Source organism: Eretmochelys imbricata, chromosome 7 (genome assembly GCF_965152235.1).
Source record: "Eretmochelys imbricata isolate rEreImb1 chromosome 7, rEreImb1.hap1, whole genome shotgun sequence".
In the NCBI taxonomy this organism is placed as follows: Eukaryota; Metazoa; Chordata; order Testudines; family Cheloniidae; genus Eretmochelys; species Eretmochelys imbricata.
The window spans coordinates 30906740-30918856 of NC_135578.1; the positions used below are offsets into that span (position 1 = coordinate 30906740).

At 50.2% G+C, this 12117-nt stretch overlaps 1 protein-coding gene across 3 annotated transcripts in view; it reads right to left on the reverse strand.

The window, feature by feature from the left end:
• DNAJC4 (DnaJ heat shock protein family (Hsp40) member C4) overlaps window positions 1-11827 on the reverse strand; it is a 67654-nt gene extending 55827 nt beyond the window's left edge. Inside the window, exons 1-3 of one of the 3 annotated variants that reach the window (XM_077821616.1) lie at window positions 11663-11827; window positions 2605-2743; window positions 315-408 (exon numbers count right to left, since the gene is read on the reverse strand). In XM_077821616.1, coding sequence (XP_077677742.1) covers window positions 315-408; window positions 2605-2743; window positions 11663-11693 — 264 coding nt within the window. In that variant the 5' untranslated portion in view covers window positions 11694-11827. The remainder of the gene's footprint in view (window positions 1-314; window positions 409-2604; window positions 2744-11662) is intronic. The other 2 variants (XM_077821614.1, XM_077821615.1) reach the window with 2 other exon arrangements.
• Between the last annotated feature and the right edge of the window lie 290 nt (window positions 11828-12117).

Consider the following 12117-nt stretch of genomic DNA (forward strand, 5'->3'; position numbering starts at 1 on the left):
AACCCAGGAGTTCTGACTTCCAGCTCCGATTTATTGATGAAAAGTGCTAGATAAGGTTTTACTGTCATTCTTCTTATTACTACTCTAACCCACTCCCTCCCAGAGCCAGAACAGAAACTGACTCCCAGCACTCCCCTTGTCAAGCCAGGAACATCACCCAGGCATCCTGACTCCTGGGCCTTAAGCTTAACCACTAAAACAGCCATGCGCTGTGCCAGGATGCAGTTCCCCAGCCTTTGCCAGCTCTCACACCCTGTTATCCAGGCCAGGCCCAGAATGACAAACACTGGCATAGCAAGAGTCACATCCCGTACCTTCTTTGACTTGGCGAAGAAGGCTTGTTTGATCTCTTCCATGGTGGCATCTTTCTTGATTCCCAGCAGGTCATAGTAATTGCTGAGGCCAGACCTAGGTGAAAAAAGGTACAGGTACGCTCATCTCTCTGAGCCAGTTCCAATTCCTTCCTCATTCAGCCAAAGCAGGGTGTAGGATCCGGGCTACAGACCTGCCACCGGGGCTGGACTGACAGCTCCGGGGCACAGGGACAGTGGAATGGCAAGCTTCCCCCAGCCCCCATACATCTGTGCTAGAGGGACTGTATGGGGAGGACAGGGGAGGTCAGAGCCCACGGCTCTCTGCCAGGAACCCCCCAGACTGCTGGTGATGGGGACACTGGAATGAGATAGTAAAGATTGATGCTCTTGCCCCTTCAGTCCAAATGCTTCTCCACTCTCCAGAGCCCCACAGGGCTATTTCTGTTAGGAGAAGTCAATGCTACAAGTCCGGTCTGTTCTGGAACCTGAGGCAGTGTGTTCTAGTGGACAGAGTACTGGAGTGGGGACTCAGGACACCTGGGTTCTATTCCCTGCTCTGCCCTGGGCCTGCTGAGTAACCGTGGGGTTACTTCCACTCCCTGTGCCTGTTTCCTCATCTGCAAAATGAGGATAATGCTACTGATCGACTGTGCAAAGCACTTTGAGATGAATAGAAGAAAAGTTAGATAAGAGCTAGGGATTTATTATTATTATAATAATTGATGCAATCTGGCTTATTTGCAAAGAAAGGGCACAAAGTCCTGAATGCAGCAGATACAACCAACAGTAGACTGGTTCCTTGCCACAAAATCCCCACGTCTGCCCCTCCCATGGACTCTGTGCCCAAGAAGCTCTGTATCTCTGCTCCCTCTCAGGGTCCCATTCAAGACTCTTTCCCCTGGCTACCTGTCTCTGACACACACAGCCTGCAACTGATCTCCCAGTGCCTGCATTTGCAACTCAGGAACCCCTTCAGCCTACAGGGCTTAGCTCTGGCCTGCCAACAATACCAGGGAACCTACGGTAATTAGACACCCGACATCCATGAATTTCCAGGGGTACATAAACCCTAGCCTAAATATACATACCTCTCACCCAAACCATCCCTGGCTATGTCCCACGCTGCTGTGGGTCTCAGGACACCCTGCCACCTTTACACCATCGCTACCCAGGGCACAGCAGTGGGAGAGGGCACGGCCTGTCTTCTGGCAGAAAGTGCCAGGGCTATTTGTTGCTAGGTTGGCAGACAGGGCCATGGCTACTGGTGTGAGGCATTTACAGATGGAGCTGATATTGGGTGGAAAAAGAAATACAGCTCTGGGATTTCCAAAGTGATAGGTATTGAGCAAGGTCATTCCGAGGGAGCAGGGAAACTAACTGGATCGTGCTACTTGAGAGAGAGAGAGAGAGCGTGTGTGCGTGCGTACCGGTTCTTCTTGAGATGCAGAAGATTCATTAATAACCCAGTGGTCAGGGCCTCTGTGTATGTGTGTGTGTGTGTAAGCAAATGAGTTCATGTGTCAGAGTGAGTAAACAAGCGTGTGGGTCAGAATAAGCAAATGCAAGCAAACGTGAGTAAGTGAGCCAATGCATGTGTGAATATTTGTGAGGGAACACACGTGTAAGTGAATGAGTATGTGTCTGAGCGAGCAAATGCATGTGTGGGCATGTGCAAGAGCAAGTGAGTGTAGGGGTAAGAAACTGTGAACAAATGAGTTAGTAAGTGAATGTGTAATAGTTTGAGCAAGCAAGTGCATGGGTAAGAGAATGAATCTGATGGTCCTCCTTGAAGAAGAGACTTATTAGTAACCCAGTGTGAGTGTGCAAGACAGCAAGTGTATGCACACACAATCCAGAGTGTATGTGTGAGTCGCTTTCTCTCTAGAACAGTAATTCATTAGTAACACGCTGAACCAGGCGTGTGCGCATGTGTGTCTAACATTACCCAGCTGTGTATATGTCATCTCCATAAACTTGCAGACATAAGCCCCTTTCCGTTGTTAGTTGCACAGGCCCGGAAGGGGGATGAAACACTGATGTTTTTACTGTCTTCTCCCATTGCCCTTTTGTTTGTGATATAAATCTTGTTAATTTAGCTGGAGTCTTTGCAAGCCAATCAGGTTTTAGTTAAACAGGTGCAGCCCCTGGGAAGGACTTGTGTTATGCTGCATGTCACTTTACTCTCATCCCTCCACCAAAAGCAGAGTAAGGCAGCATAACCCAAAAAAGAGATACTCAAAGAGAGACACAGTAGGAGATGGTGCCCCAACACCACGTTATGCTCACTCACCAGTTTGAAAGTGTGGTAGAAAATGCCCGCAGTGTGGCACTTCTGCACCGAAAGCAGCACTGGCAGACTAGGTGGGGGATGGACAGAGGCATTTTCAGAGCCAGGAAGCAGCACGCAGAGAGCTGGAGGTGATTCAGATCTGTAAGGATGGGGAGAAAAAGACGGATATTGGAAAAGCATATGGAAACAACTGATGAAGTGCTGGCTCTTTGAAATGAGCCATTGGTCATTTATCAGCCTAGGATAAACTTCCAAGAGGGGCAAATAAGAGGTCAGGCACCAATTAAGCCCTGCTTACCTGGGTACCAACCCTCCATACACTTATGCACATGTTGGGTCTACATGTGGCAGTAAAGTTATGCACTTTCGTAAGTTAATGCAGGATCAGGGCCCTGGTGTCGGGGGCTTTGTGCTAGCTCTCTGCCTTCACTCACAATGTGCATTGGCCCCAGCTATTGTCCCTGGTCACACTACATCTCCCATAATGCACCATGGTCTTCCTTCTTGCTGAGCTGCTGCAGCGCCCCGTGGCAGTTATATTTCAGGTGCCTCATGTTCCCACGCTCTGTGGGCTGGACTTCCTGGTCAGACTACATCTCCCAGGATGCATGGTGGTCTCTCCTCCTGGAAAGGCACTATGGGAGTCCCTGGTCAGGTGCATCATAGGAGATGTACTCTGACCAAGGACCCCAGCCCACAGAAGAGAATGGGGACGTGATGCACCTGAAGCATAAGCATCTCCAAATGTAAATATTTTGGCTTTTTGGCAGCTGGTATTTTGACAGGAGGCAGATGCTTTTCAGGAAACATTTTAATAAAGCCCCCAATTTTCTATTAAAAAAAAAGTAAAACTTTCCATGTCACCTTTCATTTATTACTGCACCAGCCCCCCACCCCTACACCAAGATCAGGAGCTGCCATCACCATAAAGGGCCTCCTGACCACAGAGGCACACAGAAAGAGGAAGTCCCTGCCCTGAAGAGCTCACAGTCTGACTAGGTGAAAAAAGGGTTATGCCCCCCATTTTACAGATGGGAAAACTGAGGCAGTAACTTGCCCAAGGTCATGCACGGAGTCTGTGGCAGAGCTGGCAACTGAACCCAAGTCTCCTGCACCCCCACCCAATGTTTTAAATACAGAACGGAAGGGGGTCTTGTGGACAGACAACACTGGGGGCCTTGCTCTGGCAAAACTCCCACTGATGTCAAGCAGGGATTTTTACCCAATTGTAGCATCAGGCCTAAAACCCCACATTGCCCACAACACGCTCCTAGCAATCGCAGCTCTGCATTAAACCAATGACTCAAATCTAATCTCATGCTTCAGGGTTTCAGCTGGTCACCCGCAGGGGTTAATTTTATCCCCGGTGTCCATCTGTCTTCTGGGTTGGTATGTTTGTCTTCCGCGGAAGCATCAGGGACTGGCCACAGCTGGAGCTGGGATCCTTACTGGGATGGACCAACACTCTGAGGTGGTTCAGGGAATCCTTTGCCTCGGATGCCTGGCTGGTGTGTTTTGATCCCATGCTCGGGTCCAACTGATTGCCAGATCTGGGGAAAATTCCTAACCTGACCCCATGTCAGATTAGAAGGGACCTTGGGGGTTTTTCACTTTCCTCTGCAGGATGGGGCGCAGGTCGCCTGCTGGGGGCCTCATCAAGTCCCTGCCACTGAAGGGGCCTCAGGCAATGGGGGACCCTCAGTCTCTACCTGGGGCACACAATAGTTTAGTCTCTTGAGGACTGAAATGCTTTACTCTTCTAAAGTAATTGGGCTCAATACAGGGGTAAATGGATGAAATTTAATGGCCTGTACTACGCAGGAGGTCAGACTACATGATCCTTTCTGACCTTGAACTCTATGGAATCTATGAACCCCAGCTGCCCCTCCTGAATAAACTGGGGGAAAGATGCCTACAATCATCAACAACAAATAACAATAGATGGGAACATTCATCACAGAACCCAGAGCCCACATGCATCCCCAAGGGAACAGCCTCGCTTCCCGTCAGCACAGGAGCCAAGCAGAAGCAGGGCTGGGAAACATGTTGTTCACCGGACAAGCCACTGTTGCTTGCCAAACTGGTGCACAGCCCGGGCGCTGATGCTTGGGCTGCATCCAAACACCTGCCTTCATAGTGTATTCAACACTGAGCGGTCCAGAGATAATGAGCCAGGCACCAAAAATCACAAGATTGACTTCACAATCATGACAGTGTTTAAAAAAATTGCATTCTGGTTTTTGAGCCTTTAGGGTGCACACTTTTGGGTGTTACACAGTTCATAGGGGCCTGGAAGTCAGGACTCCAGGGGTCTATTCCGAGCTGTGGAGCGGGAGTGGGGTCTAATGAGTTAGAGTGGAGGGTTGTGAATTAGGATACCTGGGTCCTATCCCCAGCTCAGTGAGCTTGTGTTAGTCATTTCCATTCTCTGTAAGCTGGATCTCTGCTCCCTCGCTGGGCTATGGATCCTATCCAACCTCTATCTCCAGGACAGAGCCCAGAACAGGATATCAGCTACAGATTCTCCCAGTGGATAAGGATTTGGATGAAGGAGGTAGGGAGAGTGGCAGCTCCCCTCTGTGTGAGGGGGTGTCCCCCATGCTCCCAAGGTTTAACCCTGAAAGGCCCACAGCTAATTTCACTGCAGCTCAACGTTGGAGGGACATGAAATTTGCCAAGGATAAGACAAGCTCATGGGGATGGAAGCAGAGGTACACGCTGTGGGATGCCAGAGCCTGCATGCCCTGACAGAGATAAGCGGCACTGAGCTAATATATGAGTGTGCAGAGCAGGGGGAAATGGGAGTGTGAGTTTGGAGAGTGTGCAGGGAGATCAGTGTTCAGAGCATGGGGAGAGCGGGGGGAGGGGGGGGTGAGGCTCCTGTTAAGGAGACTCTGCCGACCAGAACAAACAGGCAGGCATTCACGTCATAAGTGGCCAAGAATAACACGACGGTCGCATTCCAGACCCTCGTGCGGCAGCTGCTGGAAGGATGGGGTGGAGGGCAGTTTGTGCCATTCTGCCAAGCCCTCCACATGTGCTGGTGACCCTGGCCCAGCAGTGACCCCTCTCCCTCTCACAGGCAAATTTCCTGTGAACTCAGCTTGGCATGGACCTGACAGCCCAGGGAAGGACTGCCTCGTAGTAAGAGTCCAGGATGGAGAGTCATGACTTCTGGCTTCTATCCCCAGCTCTGGGACGGGAGTGGGGTCTACTGCTTAGGGCAGGGGGGCTGGGAGTCAGGTTTGGGGGGGTTGGGAGAGGTGGCTGTGCAGCAACTGGTACAATAGGGGCTCTAATTTCAGTGGGGTCTACCATAAATAATAAGACCAAATTATAAATAGTAAGATAGTGAAAACCTCAGACTGCGATTTGGGGCAACAATGTAGCGCAGTGAATTACACCTTATGGAATCCTGCTTTCTTGGTTCTTTGAAAGGCTACAAGCGTAGCTTTCCACCCCACCCCCACTCAGCTGTTCAACAAAACAGCGGCCGGGCCACCCAGTGTTAAATAAAAAACTCCGTTAATCACCCGAGCTAGCAGCACATGAAGGAGAATTGTGAAACGCTTCAAATGAGGGAGTTGGGCTTTGTGAAATGAGGGATCAGCAGCTTTCCTGGGCTCAAACGTTTTGAGTGCTGCCGTGCACGTGTTAACCCTGCACTGACTGCAGGTCTGGCGAAGGAGAATGACTTAAAGGGCTGGAAACAGGCCTGCTAGTCAGAGACTCCAAGAGCTTATAAGTTTATAAATACTTATGTGGGGAACAGAAATTAGATGAAGGTCTCTTCAGTCTAGCAGCCAAAGGTCTAAGAAGATCCAAGGGCTGGAAGTTGAAGCTAGACAAATTCAGGCTGGAAACAGGGCAAACATTTTTAACAGAGAGAGTCATTAACTATTGGAACAAATTCACAAGGGCTGTGGTGGATTCTCCATCACTGGCAATTTTCCATTCAAAACTAGATGTTTTTCTGTAAGATCCGCTCTAGTTCCAACAGGAACTAATTCAGGGCTGGCCTATGGCCTGTGTTATACAGAAGGTCAGACTAGATGGTCAGTGGTCCCTTCTGGCCTTATGGTCTGAGAATCGATGGCTTGTGCAAGCTCTGGGGAACGCAGTTTGCTTGCAAGACACAACCTTGTGAGACATCAACAAAGACAATTGTCTGCTTCACACCTAGCCAGGTCTCACCTCCAGAACCTCCCACTGCAGCCTTTAGGCAAGGGACTGGACTGACCCATGCAGCAGACTCCAGCCGTGGACTGTAACCATGTCCCAGCATGCACTTTGGGTGAAATTTACCCTTGTGCAAAGGTCCAGAGTGTGGCCTATGCACCACGGAATCCGTCTCTATAGAACTTAAATGGTGCATAGTCATTGGGCTAGAGAAGGATCTTATTGTTAACTAGCTGGACAAGAACTCAGGAGGTCTGGGTTCAATAAATAATCCTGGAGAGGAGAAGGTAGGGCACAGAGAGAATGGGGGACCCTGATATGGGGAGAGTGGGGAATGGGGGCCTACAGACTCCTTGGCACAGAGGAAGATGAAAAGGGGGCACACAGAGCCCCTGGCATGGGGGAAAGGGTGGAGGGAGTTGTGGGGAGTCCCTGAAATAGAGGGGGATGAAAAGGTGGCACCCAGGTAGCTTGGGAGCTGCAAATAGAGGAAGGCAAGGAGCTTCTGATATGTGCAATCAGCTCGGCTGACAGAAGCAACAAAGTGAGCGACCTTCTGTCAAGTTTTCCTTTGCCTGTTTAGACAGTAAGCTCTACAGGGCAGCGACTGTCTCCTACTCTGTGCAGCGCCCAGCATGATGGGGGCCTCGATCTGTCAGAGGGTCTGTGCAGTGCTTGGCATGATGTGGGTCCCCAACACTGGCCAGTGCCCAACACACAAACAGGAGACCCTGATCCTGGCCAGGAGCCTGTACACCACCTGGCATAACATGATCCCAGCTGTGGGACCTGTGCAGCACGACCGTAATAACAATAATTTAATTTTTCAATATGCATCCCCATCAAACAGTTAAATTCATCGCCATGGTAACTGAGCCAGGACCCTTTCTCATCATATATCCAACTCTGAAAAGGAATCAATGCTTTCCTGCCTTTTTTTATAACGATTTCCCGTTCTGAAAGCAAGCCAGCTAGCTGTAGCCACTCGTTGGAGAGACAGAAAATTAGCACGGCGTAATACAAACTTATCTGCCTGGTTTGTTTTGGCAGATGTATTTCTATACCAAACAAACATAGAGTCTCCAACTAGCAGCATGCATTGTACAGTCTGAGACCCGCCTGTCAAGGAGGTTATGAATGGTGTCATTTCTTTGCCATTACAGATAAAAGCAGAGCTGCCGTCTGTTTGACTTTCCAAAGCTCCTTAGAGTCACGCAGGCTCTATCCACCCTCACCCCACCCCATCACAAGTCTGAGGCAGCCCCATAGCTGGAATTTCATAATTCTGGGTCTTGTGAAGTTAAAAATAACCTCCATGAGCAGTGGGACACTGGCAGCTCAGGAAAGAAAAGAGGGGAATTTAGACAGGATATCAGAAAGTGACAGCACCAGGAAACAGCTGTGGTTCGCCAGCACAGCATAGATCCCGTTGATGTTTCCCTTTCGTCCTCACCTGTTTCCTTTGTACTAGGGAGAAGGGGACCTGCCAAGGATGTGGGATGCTGCAAAATGATATTCAGCATTAACCCTGGGAGCAGGAAGGGGAGGAGGAGAAAGGTTATAATGCAAGCAGCGATGGTACTGGAAGCATGGGGCTCACGCAGAGTAATCACGTTTGCTCACTCTATATAATGGTCAAAGCCTAAACACACTGCTGCTTTGGCTGGGTTATGAGACCCAGAACACAGTAAGCGGCACTAGAGGGGACACAACCTATTTAAAGGGATTCCTGTACATAACACTGCTGTGCCAGGCATAAAGCCTGGTTGCTCGTGCCATCTGGGATGATGGGTTCTTAACCTTGGCTATCCATAAACCAGTCAGATTAGATCTCCTGTGAATGTTAGTCAAAACAGATCTCCAGCAAACAGCCCCTCACACCTTTGGTGTTTCTGCAGGACTCTGCGCTAGGGGATGATGCCTAGACCTGGTGCCAACCCTATGCATAGGGGAATTTTTCACACCCAGTCTAACAGGTAGGTGCATTCCCCACAAGCCCCTTCCTGTAACAAGCAGAGCTCAGAAATGGAGGATATTTGGGGCCGGTCCTGTGCCCTGGGGAACAAATCTCAAAGTGTTCAACTGCATTTCATATATGAGACATATGATTGTGAGAACACAGTCTTCTTCAGTCAGGTGGGAAGGAAGAGAAGAAGGTTGAATCTGGGTTGGGACTCAGAACACCTGAGTTATTCTCATCTTTGGCATTGACCTGCTCAGTAACCTTGGGCAAGTCACCGCCCGCTCTGTGCCTCAGTTTCCCCCCACACCTTCTGTCTATTTAGATTATATATTCTCTGTATCTGTGCAGCACTCAGCATAATGGGAGGCCCCGATCTCCACCTGGGGAGCAGTCTGTGCAGTGCCTGGCATAAGGCTCCCCCAATCCTCCCCCAACTCCATCTTCTTTCAGAAGAACTGAAAGAACATTCTGCAAGGCACTGGAAGACAATAGGACAATGTGCTGCATGTCACTCTAAGATTGGATAGGCTTCTGAAGTTGACGGGCAAGGTTCCCCTGGCGATAGTTCATATAGGCACTAATTACACTGTGTCACAGGGTATCTCGCATATAGCAGATGACTTCAGGGAACTCAGAAGTGTGCTGAAGAAAAAGAAAATCTAAGCTATCTTCTCTGAGATCCTTCCTTCCCATGAATGAAGGAAGGCAGAAGATTCAGGAAGTGAACCGCTGGCTAGGTAAGTGGTGGAGGGTTTTGGTTTTGTGGAACGTTGGTCAAACTTTTATGGGAGAGAAGCTGTATAGTTTGGATGGCCTCCACCTCAGTAGGAGGAGGACCAATCTCTTTGAGGACAGGCTGGCTTGAGCAGTCAGCACAGGGTTAAACTAATAACAAAAGGGGAGGGTAAAAAGAGGGAAGATATAAGCACCTAGCACAAAATCAAGATGGGGGAAACAAAATAAATAAAGGAACCAAAGGACATGGAGAAGAAATTTTTGAATTGCCTCTATACCAGGGGTGGACAAAGTACGGCCCGCGGGCCACATCCGGCCCATGGGACCATCCTGCCCAGCCCCTGAGCTCTCGGCCAGGGAGGCTAGCCCCCAGCCCCTCCCCAGCTGTCCCCTCTCCCCCGCAGCAATGCCTTCACACGGGTAGCGCAGCTTGCACCTGCCCACCGCCCAAGCTTTCAAATAAGCCTGTCCTGCTGCTCTGAGTGGCATGGTAACGGTAAGGGGGCGGGGGGGGGCTTGATAAGGGGCAGGAGGCCCCGGGGGGGCAGTCAGGGGACAGGGGGCAGTTGGATGGGGCAGAGGTTCGGGGGGGGGGGTGGTCAGGAGACAGGGAACAGGAGGGTTGGATAGGGGGTGGGGTCCTGGGGGGGCAGTTAGGGATGGGGGTCCCGGGGGGGAGTCAGGGGACAGGGAGCAGTGGGGGTTGGATAGGCGTGGGAGTCCCGGCGGGGCCTGTCAGGGGGCAGGGGTGTGGATAGGGGTCGGGACAGTCGGGGAGAGGGAGCTGGGGGGTTGGATAGGGTGTGGGGTTCCGGGGAGGGGTGGTCAGGGGACAAGGAACAGGGGGAGTTGGATGGATCGGGGGTTCTGAGGGGGGCAGTCAGGGGGCGGGAAGTGGGAGGGGGCCAGGCTGTTTGAGGAGGCACAGCCTTCCCTACCCGGCCCTCCATACCGTTCCGCAACCCCAATGTGGCCCTCAAGCCAAAAAGTTTGCCCACCCCTGCTATATGCCAATGCTAGGAGCCTGGGTAACAAACGAGGAATTGGAATGGTTCATTTGTGGGTATAAATTCGATCTAGTTGCTATTACTGAAACCTGATGGGATGATTCACATAATTGGAATGTTAAAATCAATGGTTATAACCTATTTAGGAAGGATCGAGTGGGCAGAAAGGGAGGGGGAGTGGCACTCTATGCCACAAATGGCTTTGCCTGTTTCCGAGTCACTGAAAATGTGGAAGAAAATTATTTTGAATGCTTATGGATCAATGTCCTAACAGATAAAGTAGAAGATGGATATTGGTCGGTATCTGCTACAGACCACCAAATCATACTAGGGAACAGGATGACTGCCTCAGTACTCATCAATCTACTATGTGTAAGGCAAAAACTTGCATGATCATGGGGGACTTCAGTTTGAGTGACACATGCTGAAGGTCTCATGCTACCAGTACTAAAACATCCACAGTACTTCTAAACAGTACAGAGGAAAATTTCCTAACATGAAGTGTTGCAACCAACATGAGGGAATTCTTATTAGACCTTGTCCTAACAGATAAAGAACTGATCACAGAAATAAAAATGAATGGTACAAGCTTAGGTACATTTATAAAGCGCAGGCAGAATAAATATACATACTTGGTGTTTTAACAAGGCCAATCTCACAAAGCTGAAAACAATTATGAGCCAAAACATCTGGGTAGAGAATGCAATCAAAAAATGTGAATGATAATTGGGAATCATTTAAAAACACCTCACTTGATGCCCAAAAAGCCACAATCTCACAACTGAGGCAGAACTGTGGTGGTTAGAAAACCAATCTGGTTTAGGAGGGAAGTGAAGGCAGCTATAAAAAATAAAATATAGTAAAAGCTGTGTTATCCTACACTTTACCAACCGGAAAGCTCTATAAACTGGCATTTTTGATCTTCACTGAAAGTCCGGTTTACAGTCCGGTTGGTGCGGGGCCAGCAGGCTCCCTACCGGGCTCCACGTGGCTCCCCGGAAGCGGCAACATGTCTCTGCTGCTCCTAGGCGGAGGAACAGCCACAAGGGGTTCGGAGTGCGGGAGTGGTGTGGGGCACAGGCTCTGGGAGGGAGTTTGGGTGCGGGAGGGGGCTCAGGGCAGGGAGTTGGAGAGTGGGAGGGGGTGCAGGGTGCCATATCTGGGCGGTGCTCACCTCGGGCAGCTCCTCGCAAGGGGCAACCCATCCCTGCTGCTCCTAGGCAGAGGCTCAGCTAGGCGGCTCTGCGTGCTGCCCCACCCCGCCCTGACCGCTGGCTCCGCAGCTCGCGTTGGCCGGGAATTGTGGCCAATAGGAGCTGCGGGGGCAGATCCTGGGGGTGGAGGCAGCGTGCAGAGCCGCCTAGCCGCAGCTCTGCCAGCAGGTGTTGACCCCGCAGCTCCCATTGGCTGTGGTTCCGAATAAATATTTCTGTTCTGTATTGGAGGGAAAAACAGATTATATACTCATATCACATGGTGATGATAACACTCCTTCCGTTCCACTAGTATCTCTGGAGGATGTTAAACAGAAGCTACTAAAGTTAGAAATTTTTAGATCAGCAGAACCAGATAAGTTGCATCCAAAGGTTTTAAAAGAGCTGGCTGAGGAGCCTGCCGCACCATTAATGT